The sequence below is a fragment of the Pholcus phalangioides genome, unplaced genomic scaffold (genome assembly GCF_987345545.1).
Source record: "Pholcus phalangioides strain wild (caught in Gottingen) unplaced genomic scaffold, Ppha-v1.0 ptg000008l_1, whole genome shotgun sequence".
NCBI lineage: Eukaryota > Metazoa > Arthropoda > Arachnida > Araneae > Pholcidae > Pholcus > Pholcus phalangioides.
The window spans coordinates 45,512,654-45,533,101 of record NW_028301601.1 but is presented as its reverse complement, the minus strand read 5'-3'; the positions used below and the strand labels follow the sequence as shown (position 1 = coordinate 45,533,101).

Below are 20,448 nucleotides of genomic sequence, written 5' to 3'. Positions count from 1 at the left end.
AATTCAAACTATTTACATAAGTAATATAACTCGCACATGCTACTAGAAATTAATTTTGTGATCTGTTCCATGAAATGGGGTGGAATTTCAATGAGATTGTGAAGTAGTAGGGATGTGACAGTGTTCATGTTATTCATTGTAATTATATTTACATGGCATTTTTTCTTGTGAGGTAACAAAACAGAAGCCTTCACAGAATTATTAGGCACAGAAATGTCTTGTGTTGAAATGTACACCTGAGCATGTTAAAATGACATATATTCTGTCACAAAGAGGACATGCTCAATTTAAGAAAATGAACCAATTTTTTGATAGAAATAGACTTTTTTGTCAATTTTTAGCAATTGCAATTCCCCTGAATTCCAAAAATTTTCTGATTTCATGACTGTCTTTTAACATAGGTAAAAGATGTAAAGACCAAGAAAAGTTAAAAAAAAAAACAAAAAAAAAAAAAAAACATTATGTAAGACAGTTTTTCTTGGCTCCTAAGAAATTTGACTGCCTAATTTTTATTTTTCGTCAAGCCCTGCTGTAACAGCAGAATTTTCTCATTAAACTCATTTGCATTCAAATTAGGACGTATGCAAGATTGGCCTTTGGAGGAGCACACCGGGTTTGAGAGGGGCTTGAGGAATTTCTTCCAGATAATTCTCGGTTACCAACCTTCAAAAAACACTTCAAATTGACAAATTGATTAAGATAGCATATAAATGTATTTTCTTTCAATGTTTTAATCATTTCAAAAAGGTAATTAAAATTTTTTTAAATTTTTGATCGCCTTGTCTTGGGAGGGGGGCACAAGCATCCTCTGCCCTCTCCTTACATACACCTTTGATTCAAACTATCAAACCATTTGAGTTTAGCAGGTAGTGATGGGATTAGATTGTAGATTTGACAGAACTATGTAACTCAGAATCACGAAATTTCGAGGATTTATATGTAGCATAGGTATAGATTTTTTTTAACAGCATTCCAACAAAAATTCAGAAAATTCTAAAAATTTAATTACAAAACTAAAATATAAAGATACAAATATTTTGAATTCAGTAAAATTTCATAATTTTTTATTGAACAGATATCAATCACATGCACGAAAACAAGCATCGTGATGGTGAATTTTGGCTTCAAAATTTTTAAACTTATATTCAGCAGTGAAGTTTTTGACTATATTGTTTTGTGATGTTTTTGTTTTGATTGTCTATTTTGCTACAATATAATAATCAATTTATATTCTGCCCTTTATTTGATGTCGCCACATACAGATATTAGCCAGTGCTGTTGTCAAAGTGGTAATCCCTACTGAAAGGTACCTTTTTTTATCCGTGCTTACTAAAAATTAAAAGTTTATACATTTTATTCTTCGCGTACTTAATACTTTATTTTTTTGTCATGAGATTTTTCCTTTAGGTTTCCGGAAAAGGAATTTCATACAAATGTAAAAGGTAATTTATATGTATAGTGATTAAGTAGTTAATTCATCACTGTTGTAGCTAAAAAAAATTTTTTAATTCCTTAATTACACTTTTTTTTTTCAAATTATTTCTTACTATAGTGTTTTGATGTGAAATGATTAGATAATGTCCTTAGAAGACATCACATGTCTTTTTTTATTTTGCTGAAAATTCTTTGCAATTATAATTGTATTCAGCATGACTGGGTTTTTTGCTATCACACCCATTTTAGTCATTGTTAACCCAGTGAGTTGCATACCAACCTTCATTAATTATGTTTTTATAAGCGCAGGTTTTACATTGAATTTAAGTTCATAAGCCTGTCTCAAACCCTTAGGGAAAAAAAGTGAACTAAAACTCATAAATTTGTCGCACTATGACCATAAGAGAACTATAACTAAAATTGATCTACAAATAATTGATAGTCAAAGTAGCAAATAGTTATAAATTTTTCCCTAGGTGATAAACTAAACTGATATAAAAAATACAAGTAACATACTCAGACTTCTGGATCCATGGGACAGGGATGAATTTTTTTCCCTTCAAGTTTTAACTACAGTGAGAGCCTAGATGATATTTGTATAACTATTGAGAGTCATCCTTTGAGCTTTAGGTGATCTGTGTTCAACTTCAAAATGATTTATTGGACATAAGCACACATATATGCAAAATAAATTGATAAAAATATATACTACTTGATTTGATAAATTGTATTTTCCTCTGTCTCATGTTTTTGGAGGAAAGTGATATTTGTGCAGTGTTCATTGTGAGATTCATTGGTTTGTTTCATAATTGATCACTTCACTTCTGCAATGTTATAATTCTCATCCACATCTACTGCTCAACCATACATGCACCTTGTGAAGATTCCTCTGAGGAATTTTTAATCATTTAGTGCATGCCAGAACGTGTTGCATACCAGGGCTGGACAAATCTCCAAAAATTTACGTGCCCAGTTGCGCATGTGACTTAAAATAGTACATGCCCCAATCCATATTTTATTATGCCCCAAAACATTAATTACTAAATATTGTTACTGGATTTACTTATTTTATTGTAAAAATCATTTCTCATTGCTAAAAATAACATATAAATAGCTTCAATATTTATTCACGTACAGTGCATACCACTTAAATAATGTCTTTCAGTTTTAATAATGTTTTTCATAAACCGTCATGAAAAATGTTGTAAGGAGGAAAGTGCTCTAAATGGGAAATCTTGATGAGTATTAGAGTGGGCTGTAAAAATAAGTGATACTAAGCAGGAAATATTATTAGCGGGATCCACCATAATCCTTAAAAAACTACAAAAAAAAAAAAAAAAATGAATACACAAATTCCTAATATGAATCATCATCTGAATGTGCTTTATCACTTCTGTGACTGTTAATATAATGAAAACCAGTTTCCCAGGCCACAAAATACTGTATTGTACATACTGTATTACTGCCATAAAAATAAAATAGATTTTAAATGCTTTAGATTGTGCTTACATAAATCCATCGCAACATCTTAGCTGGAAATTAAATAATATAGTAATACTAGCTATAATACCCAGCGTTGCCCGGGTTTTCTTCAATGAAGCTTTTTGGATCACGTGCTATCTCTCTCTTTCTTTGAGGGACATGTAAACCGTGTCTAAGTTAACCAATATGGCGACTTCCTGTGCGACTCATGAAATAAACAAATCTAGATTTAAGGAAATGTAGAAATGAATTTTTTTTTTTTCCTTTTTTAAGGGCGCTAGGTATTTTGATTCCCCCTCCCCTTCAAATTATCTATTTCTGCCTGTTTCAGCTTCCAAAAATGCTTAGTTAAAGCTGTGGAATTTTTTAAATGTACTCTACGGGCCCATAATTAATTTTAAAATATCCTAACCCACATGAATTTATGCAATTTAATATTAAAAGACAATATGGAGGCATTAATTTTCATGCTTGAGAGGACGTAAATAAAAAGTTGAAATCAATGTTATTGCCTGGATATCCAACTTGAAAGTAGGTCCGGCTGATTACTTCATGTTTAATCTCTTGGGCTTCGTATATCTCTAAGCGAACTCAATATTTCAAAAATCGAGTATTTAATACAATTTTTAAAATTATTGATGTGACAACAGAACCCCCCCCCCCACCAAATTTTTGTATTTCTACATTAAAATCGGCAATTTTAACACTGATTTCTATGAGGATCACCCTTTTCCTGATCCTCAAAGCGATGCTGATGATGATTACGATGTCATTCAAAAAACCTCATTACTGACAGCGTTGAAGAAATGACAAACCATTATAAAGGCATAAATATTATACATGTACTGACAGCGTTGAAGAAATGACAAACCATTGTAAAGGCATATACACGTCTGAAGCGCATTGCTAAGGAACCATGGTAACCAAAGTAAACGTTCGGAAAGTGATTTTTGAGGCTGAGAAACCATTGTTGCCCGACAGTTTTTTGCCCATTTGGGGCATTTGCCCTGCTCTGACAAACTTTTAAAGTAGCCTATCGTTCAAGTCGGGTCCCATTTGGTATATATGCAAAATTTGGCGGCGATGGATCTAAAATTGTAGATTTGTATAGAGAACATACACACAGACAGAGACAGACAGCAAATAAATTTTATATATATATATATATATATACACTCATTGCCATAAAAATTTGCGCACCCAGAAGAAGTCGTCAAAATGAAACGAAATTTTACACATGTAAGTACTACGTTGATATAAGTAAGTGATTAGAAAATCCAAGAAAAAGGATCATTTATTGCAGAAAAAAGTACAGATGAACAGAAGTTTTAGTACTCTGTTGGACCCCCTCTAGCGCGAACGCACGATGCGATACGAGCGGGCATTGAGGCATAAAAGTTCTGTATGTTGTCCTGAGACATCTCGTTCCACAGTTGCTGTAAATGCGCCTCTAGTTCGACCAACCTTGTAGGGTGTCCAACTTGCTGTCCCAAATGATCCCAGATATGCTCGATTGGTGACAAATCTGGGGATAGAGCAGGCCAGGGAAGGGTGGTAATGTGGCGGAGGCAGTCTTGTGACATCCTTGCTGTGTGTGGCCTAGCATTGTTTTGTTGAAAAATGGCTCCTGGGAGCCCTGCCATGAGTGACAACACATGTGGCTGAAGGATGTTATGGACGTACCGCTGGGCTGTCATTGTGCCATGGATCAATATTAGGGGTGACCGTGTATCGTAAGCAATGGCACCCCATACCATGACACCAGCTGTGGGAGCGGTGTGACTCTGTAAAGCGAAAGCAGGATTGAAGTGTTCACCACGGGGCCTCCACACATGAACACGATTGTCATCACTGCTCAAGTTGAATATCGATTCGTCGCTGAAGACGACCTGGTTCCATTCCGTTGCAGTCCAATCCCGTCGTGCTCGACACCACTCCAAACGGAGGCGTTGGTGGGTGGGTGGGTGTCATTGGCAGCACACGTAATGGGCGGCGCGATACCAGTTGTCCTTCAGCCAGGCGCCTTGCGATGGTTCGGGAAGACACAGGGGCCCGTAGTGAAGCTGCTGCCTGTGTCTGGATAGTGGCTAATGAGGCAGTTGGCTCTACGCGTGCGTTTCGGATGATGTGACGGTTTTCTCGACGACTGGTCCGTCGAGGGCGTCCTGAACCTGGTCGCCGTGTAAATGACGTCTCTTCTGTCCACTGGTCCCAACACCTCCTCACAGTAAAATCAGAACGGCCTAGTTGACGAGCTACTCGCCGAGTGATCACCCAGCTTCCATCATCCCAATGATTCTTCTCCTATCAAACTCTGACAACTGCTCATATGGTCTTCGATGGTGGCGTAATGGCATGTCTACCTCAGCATTTCCTTTGCAAACGATTAAATACACTCCAGCAAGCTCTGCTTACCTGTTTTATACTCCAAGGAGAATGAAGTTCAATGCCCTCTAGTGGCATTACGCAATGCGCAATCACGCTGCATTTCTAATCATTTGCATATCTGCCCGACATGTACCTTCAGGCCAACTTTTGTTTCAATCCCACAATTATTTCTTGGTGCACAAATTTTTATGGCAATGAGTGTATATATATATAAGCTCCAAAATATTTATTTAGGAGCTACCATCAACAAACCTTAATATACAGTGTCCGAAAAGTCCTTACACAAGTCTTTTTTTCCTCAACCGGTTATGGAAATATACTGTCAATTATATATAAAAATTTTCTAAATGGCAAGCCTACTTTACATATGTAATTTATTTAATTACCCCCCCCCCTCTCCCATCCCTTTAGTAAGCTTTCTGAACATGCTGTATTCAAGTTATATGCCATAAAAACTTGTATTTACCTTATTTCAAGTGTCACAAGAAAAGGATGCTGGAGAAACACTTGTGCATTGCTGCCAATAATTGAAATACTTTTGTGTTTTAATCTTTCGGGTTTCCTTGGTCGCTCGCATTGAGCTTATGGTTGAAAAAAGTACATACTCTGTAAGAATTTTTACATGCCACAGACGCGCGTACGTGTCGGGCAGTAGATTTGTCCAGCCCTGCTGTATGTTATATGTGTGGCCCCAACATATTTATGTTGTCTGAATTACTCTTGTTTTGTGTTCTAGTGGTGCTGCCATCTCATCCACATCTAAATTGAAATTTCATGGTTAAAAGTATAGCATCTAAATTATTTTCAAATTTAAAGTTTCAAAAATTTGACTGCATAGTAGAAAGGTGCTGTAGCAACAACTGCAGTTAGTATATTTGAACACATAATTGTTCAGTATAGAAGAAGAAATTATACTCTAAATTGACCTTTGCTATACTAAATATAAGTTATTCATTCGTAAAAGTTGATTGGAAAGAAGCTAATGAAATATAACACTAGTATTTTCTTAGGGAGGAATTTCTAATTTTCTTGTGTAATGAATAGTTAAATGAATATATAAATGTTTCTTTGGCTATGCCAATTTCATTGGGATAATGCTGGTCAAGTGAATCCAAGAAATTCTTTCTTTTGGTTGGATTCAAATAATCTGTCAAAATAGTATATTGTGAATTTACGAACTCGCTCAACATTACCTTTGAAAAATTTTATTGATTCTTAATCAATTTCTGTGAACATAAATTTAATAATTTTTTTAGAATTGGTTCGTATCAGATTTTGACTTTGTCAATGGTTCAAAAAACTAGTCAATATTTTTAATGTGAGCCAACTAACTCAGAAAGGCCATTTTTGAGAAGATACTAATCACAAAAAATATTGTTAATTTAATACTTTGCTGAAATATATTTGAAAAAAAAATTTTCTTGTGTTAAATATCTGTTTTTCAGTTTGACTCAATAAAAAATTAAAAATTTTATTGAATCTTTCTCAATTCCATTTTTTTTGTCAGTCTTGTCTAGAAAAATCACTGCTGACTAGCAAAATCATTGCTGATTTTCAGAGTACATTATAAATAGATTTGGTTTTTTGATCATTCACTTACCAGGCTTTGGTTTTTTATGTTTCTACCATACATTAATTTCTTTCTCTAAAATGATAGATGGATCTGTATGAAAATTCAAGCTTTATAATTATTAAAAATGAGTAATCATGAAATTTCATGCATTCTTTCTTTAATAAATGGCAATAAAATATTAGTATTGCATTTTTTAGTGTTTTAAAAAGTTGCGATAAACCTTTGTCCAGTATTTGGCATTGCCATTAAGATTTCTGCAGGCCTTTATTTTCTTGCCACTTCAAAATCCAGAAATATCTATTGATGCAAACTATTGGAATTAGTGGGGGGGAGTCAATTGTGCATGTGAAAATTCACCCACACTCCATTACAGAAATGTGTTAGTTTTTTTTTTGTCCTATGATAAAGGGAATTTACCATGGTGGAATAAAAAAAATGCAAATCTCATATATTGCATAGACTTATGTACAGTGGAGCATCCCATAATATATACTCTTGTTTTATTGAGCAGATACCTCTCTTTTTTTCCTTTTTTTTTTGTATTCCACGGAATAGATCTTAAACACATTTCACTCCTAATGAGCAGATAATTACCATGAGTAGAAATTTTTTTATTTCAGCGGATAAATCAGTTATTTTTGAGATTCCACTATATTTTTCAATTTTATTGAAACATTTGAGAGTTTTCATTTTCCCTCATGTTTCAGTGTTAGGTAGTTTGAAATCTTAAGTGATGGATGTTCATCCATATTATCCATCACTTAAACTTAATTTATCTTCAACGAAGTCACATTTTAGAATTAAAGTGTAAAAAATATATCCATAATACAGACTAAGTTGCCACTATTTCGAATGTTTTGTCAAACATCAAGTACTTTTTAAAAATACTTTCCAGATTTGAAAAAATTGATTCTTCCGAAAAAAAAGTTTGTATAATGAAAAATTTTTATAATTAATATATGTATTTAGTGTATTTATTAAATATTATAAAGGAATCACATGGGAAAAAAAGGTGTGTATATGACAATATTACGCATATCCATGCGATTATTTTGTAACAGTGCTTTAACCACTTGTATAACTGCCGGGCAGATTAGTATTTAAAGCACCAATCTGACTATGAAGGCTGAGTGGTAAATACTATAGTCCATTTCAGGTTAACTTTGCAGTGGAAGGGAAGCCACGAGGGAACCATATCATTAGTTACTACGGCAATGGAAGCCTTTCAACCAATGTATCTGTGCGGTCCCAGTAAGGTATGGCTGTTTCTCGCCAACCTCACTGAGAAAAATCTCTTTTTGCGTGTAATGGTAATGCATGTAAAAAATTACACAGTAAGTTAGTAATAACTAGATAGTGAAAAAAACAAACAAAAAAAAAAAAAACCACGTGATACTTTCAAAAATTGAAGTGTGGTTTTTGAATTTTTTTTTTGTTTTTTAATATTTAGAAAAAATAATTATCTTATATCGTGCCACTTACTCTTCATTGATGCGCAGTAAGTAACACTAAAAATTTCGAAAAACATAGTAATATTTTTCTGCAATATTTCCTTTTTTTCAACTGAAATTTATTTATAGAAAAAATGCTACACATTAATACAAAAGCGACATATAATTTTAAAATACTGTATATTAACTATGGCTCTCAAAAACTCAGGATTTTTGAATTTTTCAATTTATGTGGAACAAATAAAATAAACATTAAATAAAACTTTTGAAGCCAATAAAAAAATTAATTAAGAACAAGCAGATTAACTCCTATCAATCCGGTTTTTACATTTCAATATCAAAATAGCACAAAATAATTATTATTATACAGAGAAGTTTAGAATTCTTTTACTAATTTTTGTTGTCAAAATTTCTGGCGCTCACCCACCCAAACGGTGTTTGTTGATGTCACTTGTTTTCATGACAGCTTAACTTGTTGATGTACTGCTCATGCTTATTACGGATGATTCTTATCAAGTTTTATTTACAGCAAGTATTTAAAAAACCGCAAATATAGTATTGAGGAGTTAAAAGAACAGAAAAAATTTCAACGTGGCTATCTTTTTTTGTTAAATATACAATTGCCACAACAGAAAAAAGGAAAAAATGCACTGCAAGCCTACACCACTGTGGGCCTCCTCTCTCATTTTATCTGAAGAAACACTGAGGGGACATCTGGAGAAACAGGTGGCCCTTGCGGTAGGTCGAAGATGGTGTTCGTGTGGGTGGAAGATGCATTACTCATGTCAACCAACACTCTACATGATCAGCAATTGGAATTTGGAAACCACTCCTCTCTCATGAACATGGCAAGGAATAATAATTAAAAAAAAAAAGACCCTAAGCCTGCACCCATAAAGAGCCTCTCACAATGGTATCGGCAAAGAAGAGCACTTCCTGCAATCTCTGAGTAAATATCTGAATTCATTAAAGCCTATTTTTGGGAGAAAATAAAAAAACTGAATGAATATTCATCGGGATGTAAGCCTATAACAGCATGCAAGACTGAATGAAAAATTATATCATTATGGTGGTATTATTTTTTTAATTAAACCAAATAAAGATGTAAAATATGTATATTTGTGTAATGGAAAAGCATGACAGTGATATTGGCGGGGAAAATTTCTAGGATATCGCGCCAAAATGTTGTTGCATTTGCTATGGATTTTTGTAATGGTAACCAATATTTTTTCTAATTTAAAAATTTTAAACGAATAAACATCTGTTCAAATTGATATTTTTTCATTATTTTTTTTAAATCAGAAAAAAAATTAAAATATTTTGTATAAATGATCGTCACATAAACTTCTAATATATGAGAACTATATTTTGTGGTGAAGGAATGCACTCTCTACGTTTCCCTTCACTCAGGCTCATCATTTGGGGGGGGGGGGCAATGTCCCCCTGCAGCCTTAGTAAATACATTAGAAATGGTGTGTATATACATTTTTTGAAAAGTTGAAATGACAACCCTTCACTGCAAAGTTAACCTAAAACGGACTACAGTTTAGACTTCAATGTATTTGTTACCAATTTAGTGCAACAGATAAAAATACATTTCCTGATTCGATAAGCTATTAAATTAATCTCAATTCCCCCCTCCCCAACCCATGTAACAAGCATCCACCAGGCAAGGCATCTTCAATCTGTTGCTCGTCAAAGCACTCAAGAATGTTCGATGAAAAGTGTCAATTGAACATCCCATTCATGTTGCATTCAAGGATTTGCTTGTGCCGATTGGAATCTGAACATGCAAGAGTTGCCATAATAGATGGCTTTTGGCTTAGAGAAAGGTTGAAGACACCCTGTGTGTGTGTGTGTGTGTGTGCTAGACTGCTAGACAGATTATGAAGGTCTATCATGTGTGGGTTTGCCATGCGTAATTTAAAACACTTGGTCATTTTATGTGAAGCTATAAGGGAAGCGTGAATTTCATTGTCCTGTCCTGGGGTTGATAAATTTACTCATACCTCTATTTCTAAATCAAATATTTCACAGTTGTGATACTGTTTTCAAGGGGCAAATAATTATAATTTAATGTTCAAGAATTTAAAAAAAAAAATTGTTAAACATGGAGATAAAGTGAGTGAGATTATGAATATATATATATATATATATATATATATATATATAGGAACCTCAGAGCAAGGTCACAGAATTTATCCTGTTGCTTAGGTCTTTTCCGATTCAGATTATGTGGCAGGGTCTGGAAAAGAGAATATATATATATATATGGAAAACAGCAATGTGTATGGGGTTAATCCCAATCGCTTGAGATGTTTAATTCTCTTATTTCCACAGTTTTAAATTTTTCCCTTCTAAATTATTCCTTTTTGTATAAGATGTTTCACTGCTTGATGTATTTTCTTGCTTGATACGTTTGTGTTGTATGGTCCTGACTGAAAAATAATGGACAGGATTCAGTGTAGTGATTTGTTTTAATGTTCCTGAATTTCTTTTTCGTATATTCTGTTTATTTCCTCAGAGAATTCAAAGAAGGTAAGGTTTGCCCTATAATTTGAAGGATCCGGGTTCAGTGAGCGTGAAATGAATCCTACTGCATACACTAAACATGATGGAATAAAGAAAGGGGGTTGTGAATTGAATAAATTCAATTAATTGGGGAAATTTCTACACACATACATGACCTGTACTTGAAAATTATAGTTTTTTCCCCAAGTGCCATGCATAATTTTTCATTTTTTTACAAGTAATGCTGCTTAGGCTCTAAATGGGAATTAAATGTTAGTCTTGGAAAGCTATCGTCGTCATTTGGACAGGTGTTTGAATATTTAATGTCCTAATTATTTTTAATTTCTGGGACTAAATTGCTAGGGTTATGCGTGTGATAGGCATTTTAATAATAAAGTTTATAAAGTAAAAATTTTTTCAACAGTATATTATACCAAGGGTTGGAATGTGTAAGTCATGGCCACTTTTTTCCCCCACACAATAATATAGGACTAGCATGAAACTTCAAAATATGCTAATTGAAGAGGGTAGTGTGTAGTAATGTCAGAAGTATTAACAATGCTGGTGATTTGTGCCAGGAATATTGGGAGAAGTGTGAAGGGGGGAAAAAGCTATAAACAACATTATCCTGTAACATGAATGTGTATTAGTGTACTACTCCATAGGAGACTTTCATGACTTGCCTTCGCTATGAAATTGAAAATTGAGTAGTATTTGATCACTCATACATTTTTGGTATATACATTAGTATGTCGTGGATGCTCTGCAAAAGGTATACTGTGGGGCATTCACAGTGTTTCGTTATTTTGCTACACCCAATGTGCTTTATGATAAATACATGCATGCATGAGGTATGACACTATTCCTTATTTTGATATTTTCACTGATTCCTGGTGCATATTACCTACATTGTTGCTACTCGACACTTTCAACTCTATCATCTTTTTGTCTGCATTATTTTGTACCATAAAATGAGATGAGATTGTGCCAGGTTTTAGGGTTATTTATGCTATTTCTTCATTTACCAACATAATTGACGGAAATTGATATAGAAAGATACACATCTCAGCTTTCCATTTCGGAGCAGAAAAAAATTTAAGTGGTTGGGATATTTTTTCTTTGGTAGAATCTCACCCCACCAGTATTGATAAGAGCGAGGTTAAATCACCTCTTTTTCTTATTGATAAAAGACATGGTGGCACAGATCGTGGCACAGTCACATGTAACTTTTTTTGAAGCAGAGACACTCCAGTTAATGTTAACTTCTTTTAATCTGGAAAAATTGATTTTGTTACAAAATTTAACAATTTTTTAAGGTTTCAATAAATAAATTGGAAAACAGAACAATGCTTTTCAATAACTCTATTTAAGAATAACTCTCCCCAGAAATGTTAAACATTTTAAATTGCTTTAATAACTAGCCACTGGGGGCACTTTGTGCAATTCTGGAATTCAGCAAACTTCTCGCCACCAAGTGGCATAATCTCACCCCATTTCATGGTAATTTCCCATTGAGCGCCATTATTGCAAAAGAAAAAAAACTTGCCACGACTTATTTATGTACCAGCCCTTGTATTATATTAATTCAATGTTCGCTAAAGAATGCAGATTGTTATTATTTGGACTGTAGATCATTATAACAATTTTGATTTATAATTGATAAATAAAAATATATAATGTAGAAAATTTATTTTTCGCATACTTTTTTTTTATTCACCAATTAGTGCTAACCACTTTTAAATTTGAAATTAGTGTTTTCCGTGTCTTTTTTTACATTTCAACCTCACATTACAGAAGTTTATTGTGCCTAATTCACCGTATGGTAGAGTTTGTTGTGCGTGAAGGCCCAATGTTTGAAGCCATGATTATGAATAGGGAAATAAACAATCCCATGTTCAGGTGAGTACTTTTTTTTTGTAGCATTTAAATTGAAAGATTTTTCAGCTTTCAGAATGAAAGAAGAGCTTCCTAATGTGTGTTCCACTGAGCGTTAGGGACCTGTGAGAAAATACTGAATTCCCACTTCTTCAGCTTGTGTGGAAGCTTTAGTTCTTTGTTTTGTCTCTTTTCAAGGTTTCTATGAGAAGCGTGTCATCAGAAGTTTTGATATTATGTTTTGGATAAAATCTTAGATATTTTTATTTGAATATGGAGAAGGTATTTTTCCCCCTTCAATCAAATATAGAGGATGGCACGTATTGTATGTTCCAATTTAAATTAGCAACCCTGTCAGAATGCACTTGCATGCACAGTATACCCTTTGAGAGTTAAGATACAGGTAATTGCATTATATGAAGACAGCTGTGTAGCAGATATATAGATAGCTGTTGATATTGTCACTGCATCTGCTGTAGCCAGAACTCCTCTGTATACAACTACTACTTGACTGTACATGCACCTCGTGCACATCCTTCTGTGGAATTTCTGATGAATTGGTACACACAGAAATATGCGTTCTGTGTATATGTATGGCTCTAATGTATTTATGTTCTCAGAATTGGGGTGGTTTCATGTTTTTGCTGGCACTGCCGCTTGCCTTCCATATTTGACAAAATATGGTAAATGCTTGAATTTTCATGTTATGAAAGTATTGTGTTGTAAGTCTGCCCGTGGAAAGACTTTTCTGTTCTGCATATAAATGGGAGACTGGCTTGCATTTATACCTTGATGTTGGAAAACCATAGGAAACCCAACTTAAACTGACAACAGGATTCAAACCTCCCTAGATATACGTGCATATGTGCTCATGCTTTTGACAGGGTTGTCAATTCAAATTGACATAGTTCTCCAACCATTAGATGAGACTTGGCTACAGCATGTCCTGTCACATTGGAGGATTTTATTCATTTCTTTTAGGGAGAACGATTGTGCATCCTGAATAGCTTGTCAGTGACCAAGTTTTCGTGATTGACTTGTCATAGAAAAGAATAAAATTGTATGTCGTGGCATACCATTCGGTATCCAAGTCACCTATCTTGCAGTTGGAGGACTATAGATACAGAATTTATTTGTTCCTGATAATTGAATGGAAATAAAATTGTACAAGTTTGTGTGTGCGTGTCACCCTGTATATTAAATATATAGGCCTACAACCTCAAATTAGCTTTTTTGTTAAAATTAAGCTCTGATATTACCAAGTTCAAGAAGATTGTATATTAACAGCACCCAGGGTGTGAAAAAATCACGATTTAAAAAAAAAAAAAATCAAAAACATTGGGTTTTTTGATTTAAAATCTGATTTTCTTGATTAAAATTAACTGACTGCTTATTAATTGAAACACCTTGTTAATTATTAAGAATGCATATTATCACATAACTGCTTTTTTCTCCCAATCACTCAAATTTAATTAATCATTAATGAATAAACTACAAACGAACTACAAGCAAAAAATATGAACACTAAAAATCTGTGTTTATGTAACATAAAAGATCATTAAGCCCAAATTAATTTCATGGATTAAAATTTTTTTTGTAGAGAAGTACTTTTATTCATGAGGGATCCCCCCCCCCCAATTAAAGTGAATGAGTGGTGGCAACTCTGTATCATACATCTCCCGGCCCGGACACTGGAAGGAAAGACGTCAATTCACTCGATGTACAATCAAAGGGCCATTCAGCATCAACCAAATAAAACAAATTCCATTGGCAAGATTGTTTCTTGCACAAGGAATGGATGTTTTTCCGACTTGCATGATGTTGCTTAATAGTTTACACATTTTCATTCTTGCACAAATTTAATTACCTTTGGTAAAAAAACGAGCAAACTCAAAATTTTAATATGAAAAGTAAAGTTGAAAGCCCAATGATATTTATGCGGGTACAATATCTATTATTATTTTGAATCAACAATTAAGGCAAGGGTTTATACAGAAAATTATTCCTCTGTTTTTAATCATGGGAATCCTAGTGCTAGTGTTATATTGCAATGCATTAAAAATAGTGCAGTTTAGTTCCCTGTGTTTTTCTGTAATGTTTTCCATGCAAAAAAATCTAGAAATAGAGCAGCTTTCTTTCTGCACTGTATCTAGGGATTAAGTTCAAGTCTATATTTACCCCCAATGATCTTCTATACTTCTTTTAATCACAAACATTACCACAGTAACATTCATACCATGCCAGGCTACTTTTACTTCAATATCATTGAATTTATGTCATGAAAAAACAAAATTTAAATTTTGTGACTTAAATTAATGATTTAAAAAAAAATCAAGTGATTTAAATCGCATATCCTGACAGCACCTTAATCAAAACAAATCATTCCTCAATATAGCAAGATTCTTAGCAACCCGGAAAGTCGGGGAAAATGTAAAATATTTGGCAAAAGCCATGGTTTTTTTACCTCTAAATTAAAATGATGTGAAGAAACCTTTTATAATAAATTTGACATTAATCCCCCCCCCCCCACAAAAAATGTGTTCGTGAAATCTATTGTCCTGTGCTGGTTTGTGTTGCAATGGATGCTTATTTATAAAGTGTTGCGTCTAGATCTGAAATGACCATCATCTGATGTATAGGTGAGTATTTTTTATGATTTTGCAGCAGTATTTCAACTTGCATTAGAGTATGGTGATACTTCGGTTACTAAATTCTCTCAGGCGAAAGAGGATTTTGCATAGATTTCTATGGAAAATTATTTAATTAGTTCCAGGTATGGCCTGACATTTCAAAGTAACTTATATAAAACACCAAGAACCATTATGAAAAATAGAAACTGACTAAAGGCCGAGATAAATAACTTCGTGATTGGATGGAGAGTTTTAAGGAAAGTGAAAAGCTCTGAATGTTTTTTATTTTACATTATGTGGGCTATGCAATTGGGTTCATGAACCATAGTGAACAAAAAAAAAAGTGTGTGCTATTTTTCAGTGAGCTATAGTCAGCCCATTTCTCTCACACACACATTGCAGATGGAAAAGATGTTTCTAGAATGTCCAGACTGTTTAGTTTGGTATTAAGAGTCTTACCATATTCACTAAAACCATTCAATTGTGAGACTTTTTTAAAATGCATTTCCTCCTAGCTTAATCATTCATTTAACATGAAATGGCTCAAAATCCTTTTCAAAGATAAAAAGAGGTATATAATTGGAAGTGATTCCAAGATGGAAATATATCCATCTGGCTCAAATGACAGTGATGCATTAGATTAGTTTTGATTGACATGAAAATTCAGCTCACCATGTGGCTGTTTTATGTTAGGGCATGGAACTAAAATGTTTGTTAGCTGAAGCAGAAAAACATAGAAAAAATCTTTGTTAGCGAAAAAATTTGTAAGCCAAGGCATTCATTAGCCTTTCTACCGCTCACCGTTTCCCAGTCATATTGCCATATGGTAATTTACTACAAATAGAGTTTAAGTTGGAAATCTTTCTATCTCAAGAAATTCATGTTATACTTCCGTCCTTGTCTGGGACAGAGGAGTTTCATTAAAAGCATATTGAGGCGCAGTGCCACTTTACACAAGGCCCGGAGGCCTCAAATGCAGAAGGACCTTATGAAAATGAGACTTGGTTAAAATTTTAAGAGTATGCCTGTAAATTGGAAGGCAGACATTTCAGTGAGTGGAGTTTTCAGAAAACCCATTCTGCTCAGTTTAAGCTAGATAAGAAATTTCTTTAGCAGAAAGCAAAAATGGGATGGAAAAGCTTCTGCAAAATGTTACAATGTTAATGATTGATGGTTGGATGTCTACTCGTTTTGTACCTCCTGTGCACATTTTTGCGAAAGTGGCTACTACTTCTTTCACATTCTAAGATTTTCTTTTGCATTTTGCGAGAAATGTGACTGTAGCTTAAACCCTAAAGAAGTTTTTGCTGCTGTCCCCTGCGATCAAACCTGCAGATTTGGCTGATGCCTTCATAGTGGTAGACGAACATCTTACCGCTGCACTACCCCCTCCCTAGGTATTTCTTAGCTGAAGTATCACTATGCTTTGTGTGTGTGTGTTTTTGCTTGATATTTTATTGAACATTTTTTTTTAATTTTTATATGAATCAATAATATATAACAAAGCATTTTATAATTATTTTTTCGCTTTGGTAGTGTTTATATAGCCTGAGGAGAATTACAGGGATCACCTCAAATTACTAAAAACTTTGATTTATCCAAAGAAAAATGCTACTATCTAAAGACCATAGGTCATATTGCGGGGGTGGGGGGGGGGGGTTACATGGGCTATTTCTATGAAATGTGGAGTAATAGTGTTAAAAGTTATTTTTAAAGTTGTTTCCTGATGACAATTTCTTACTTGATCCTATCGACTTTGTTCCTCTGATTTGGTGGCCTAATTCATCTTAGACTAATTCTGCAGCGCATAGGGTCCCACCTATGACTTTTATTCGGGGAGGAGCTTTTTTGCAATTGATCATTTTATAACTATTTTTGGTTTCCACCTAAAATTTACTGCCATGTCCCTTATGAAACTGAAATTACCGGCATTCAAGGAAGAAAATTGAAAGTATCATGTTCTTGAGGTGGGAGAGGGGAAGGAGAGAAAAATTTCATTTATCTGAATTATACTGAACCTTGATCTTCCATGAGTCAAGACTTCCAGTATATGTTCTGTCTACTACTATATATGTATATATATATTCAATGTAAAAAAGAATTTTCACTGATAATTTCTTAATATGTATAATTTTTTTTTTTCATTTCAGATTTTTATTTGACAACCAGAGCCCTGCTCATGTTTATTATAGGTGGCGATTGTATTCAATTTTGAAGGTTTGTGATTTCATCAGAATATTAGAATGCAATGAAAATACAATAGGTAGTTCTTCGTATAGATTGAACGAATAGTGATTCGACTGAATACAGTATATCACCTTTTTTCTTAAAAATCATTGGAGTTATAAGTACAATTAAAACTTTTAGTCTTAAATTCAAAATAGTATTGAGAATAATTTCAAACAATTGAAATTGATCTTACTGACAATTTAATTTTTAAATTAATATGTGAAAAATGAACTAATCTTTTAAATGTCATGTTACCTATAATTAAATTTAGTAAATGGCACAGTATAGCATACCTTAATATTATTAAAAGCATCAATTTTTTCAATAAGCGTCTAGTATAATTTTAGAAAAAATTAAGAGCCCTATTTCAAGCCCATTATTAACCGTACATTTATCCTAGCTTCTTTTTTGTCACAAGCATGTAAAAAATTATTTGTTTTATCCATTTTGCATCAATATTCTTTGATCCTTTCAAACAGTGGGTGCTCAAGCTCTGGCCTGGGGTCAATTAGAATTATACAATGCAACATTGATTTTAGTGCACGATTACTGTTATACAGAAAGCACTTTGCATCAATTAGATATTGTTGGGAAAAGTATGTAAATAGTCCTTATTTATAATTTTTATGTCATTTTCCACCTGTAAATTGTGCGAATAGTCATTATTTTATGCAAAAATGAAAATTATTGCATTTCTCTGTAAATCTTACCAAACTGGTGACAAACTTGGTGAGTTTGGCAACAACTTTGATGATTTGGCAATTCCATAGTACAAAGATAAATTTGTAGAAAGAAAGGGAAAGGACGGAGATTTCTCCAATTCGCGAGAATTGTTATCTAAGTTAAAGTTAATAAACTTTTCTTTTGCCTGTATAAAAGCGCTGCCAAAGTTCAGAGAGAAGACAAACTCTTGTGTACGCTTGAGTAGCCGACCTTTATGGGCAGGTTTAAAAAATCTGAAGAGTATAAAAAACCAAGTATTTTTTTTGTATTCTTTTTGAGAAAAAAAAAGGTTCAAAATAATTCCCCCCATTTTTCCAGAATTTATTGACACCCTTGGTATGTTAATAGACATGTTTACATGAATTCAAAAAATTTTGTTTACTTCTCAGCTTCCCATTTAAAAGACATATATAGAAAATTTTAGGCACTAATAAAAATTTCAGTCATGATTTGTTGCAGCACAGATATTTAGCCAAATACTTAGGAAACATTCAGCGAAACAGAGTATTCTGCAAAAGGGCTGAATAGGCTGGATACAGAATATTTGTCTCATCTCTAGTTCTTTGTTATAGTAATTCACCTAAAAATTTAAATAGAACTGATTATGTATGTTTTGATTTTTTTTTGAAGGGCGATCATCCAAGCAAGTGGAAAACCGAAGAGTTCTTTATGTTCAAAGGTGGCTCTATATGGAGACCTCCTCCTTTAAATCCATTCTCGCAAGGAATGCCGGAAGAACTAGTCGAAGAGGTGACAATTGCAGCTGTACCAATACCGAAGCAGCCTGTCGAGCCGAAAAAAGGTTCTTTGTCTGACACGTAAGCATCTTCAGTTATTTTGATTAGAATTCTATTTTTGATAAAAAGACGGGTTGTTAGAAAAAGTGATAGTAAAGCACTTTGAATAATCGAATGACCTTTTCTGATAATAACATTGATTATTCAAGAATTTAAGAAGTTGGAATTCGATAGTTTTTATTCAGGCATGCAATATTGGATGTCTTTTTTTACTAACTCTAACTATTCATTATACAGCTAGCATAGACTCTCTTAAGTTTAATTGTTCCCCTTGGAAATGAGTACTTGATGCTTGTGCCTGATTTTGTATTTGAGTTAATGAATGACCTTTCCTTCCCCGAATGAAACTTGCTGTTCAAGTAGAATTCAAGCATGATCATTCTGTTGATCTGAGTTTGGGCATAAATCAGTCACAGTATGAGCACTTTTTTGATGGTAGTGCACCCGCAACTTAAAAATGTTTGTTATACTTCATGTCATAGGTAAAAGCGTAAGTATCTCACAAAATCAAAGATCTTTGATGTGAAAATAATTTTGAAAAGTTTTATTGATGAAACGGTATGGAGCGAGAAAGTGGTTATTTTATATCTAGAAATTTTGAGCGATTTCTATGAATTGTTTTATGGTTATGTTTCTTTTTTTTTTAATGAGGGCAACTTTGATGAACATTTCTTATTCTTTATGTTTTATATATTTCCCAGACAAAGAGATAAACTTGAAGAACTTCTGCGGAATCTGAATCCAGAAAAATATAAGATTGCAGAAGCCATGATTTACTGCATTGAACATGCTGAAGCAGCAGAAGAAGTAATAGACTGTATTCATGAAGCTATTGCTACACCTGATGCACCACTTTTCAAAAAAGTAAAATTGTATTTTTATTTTATTGCAACTTTATTTTTTCATTGTTTCAAGTTTTTTCATGTTTTATTGCATAAAATATCTTGGTTTCATGATGTTGCTATCATGTTCGAAATAATATAACTGATATTATTCTTGTCAAAGTTATTCTGAGTAGTAATGAACATCAATTTTCATGAATATGTAGGTACGAAAATGTGTAAAATTTTATAGACTTTAAAAATCTTTTGATCGGAAACCAAATTCTTCCTTTTTTCATATCTTTATAGAAATATCCACAAATTGTGCTTTATAAAGCATGATAAGTCCCATATAATTAAATTTAGATTGGATTTGACAGTGTTGATGATGTTTTTCCCCCCCTACATTGTTTAAATGCATCATTACATATTGTCTCCTGCATGCCAGAAGCACTAATGTGAATTTTTTTTAATCAGCTGGTTTGGATATCTTATTTTGCTGTCTACGTTTCACCTGAAATGTGAATGCGTATC

General features: G+C 33.4%; 1 protein-coding gene across 1 annotated transcript in view; it reads left to right on the top strand.

Moving 5' to 3' along the window:
* The window catches only part of LOC149084381 (U2 snRNP-associated SURP motif-containing protein), a 65,618-nt gene that overhangs the window by 21,034 nt on the left and 24,136 nt on the right, over positions 1 to 20,448 (top strand). Inside the window, exons 11-15 of the mRNA XM_089234769.1 lie at positions 1,263 to 1,306; positions 12,634 to 12,738; positions 17,495 to 17,561; positions 18,927 to 19,114; positions 19,795 to 19,957. Of these exons, the coding sequence (XP_089090895.1) occupies positions 1,263 to 1,306; positions 12,634 to 12,738; positions 17,495 to 17,561; positions 18,927 to 19,114; positions 19,795 to 19,957 (567 nt within the window). The remainder of the gene's footprint in view (positions 1 to 1,262; positions 1,307 to 12,633; positions 12,739 to 17,494; positions 17,562 to 18,926; positions 19,115 to 19,794; positions 19,958 to 20,448) is intronic.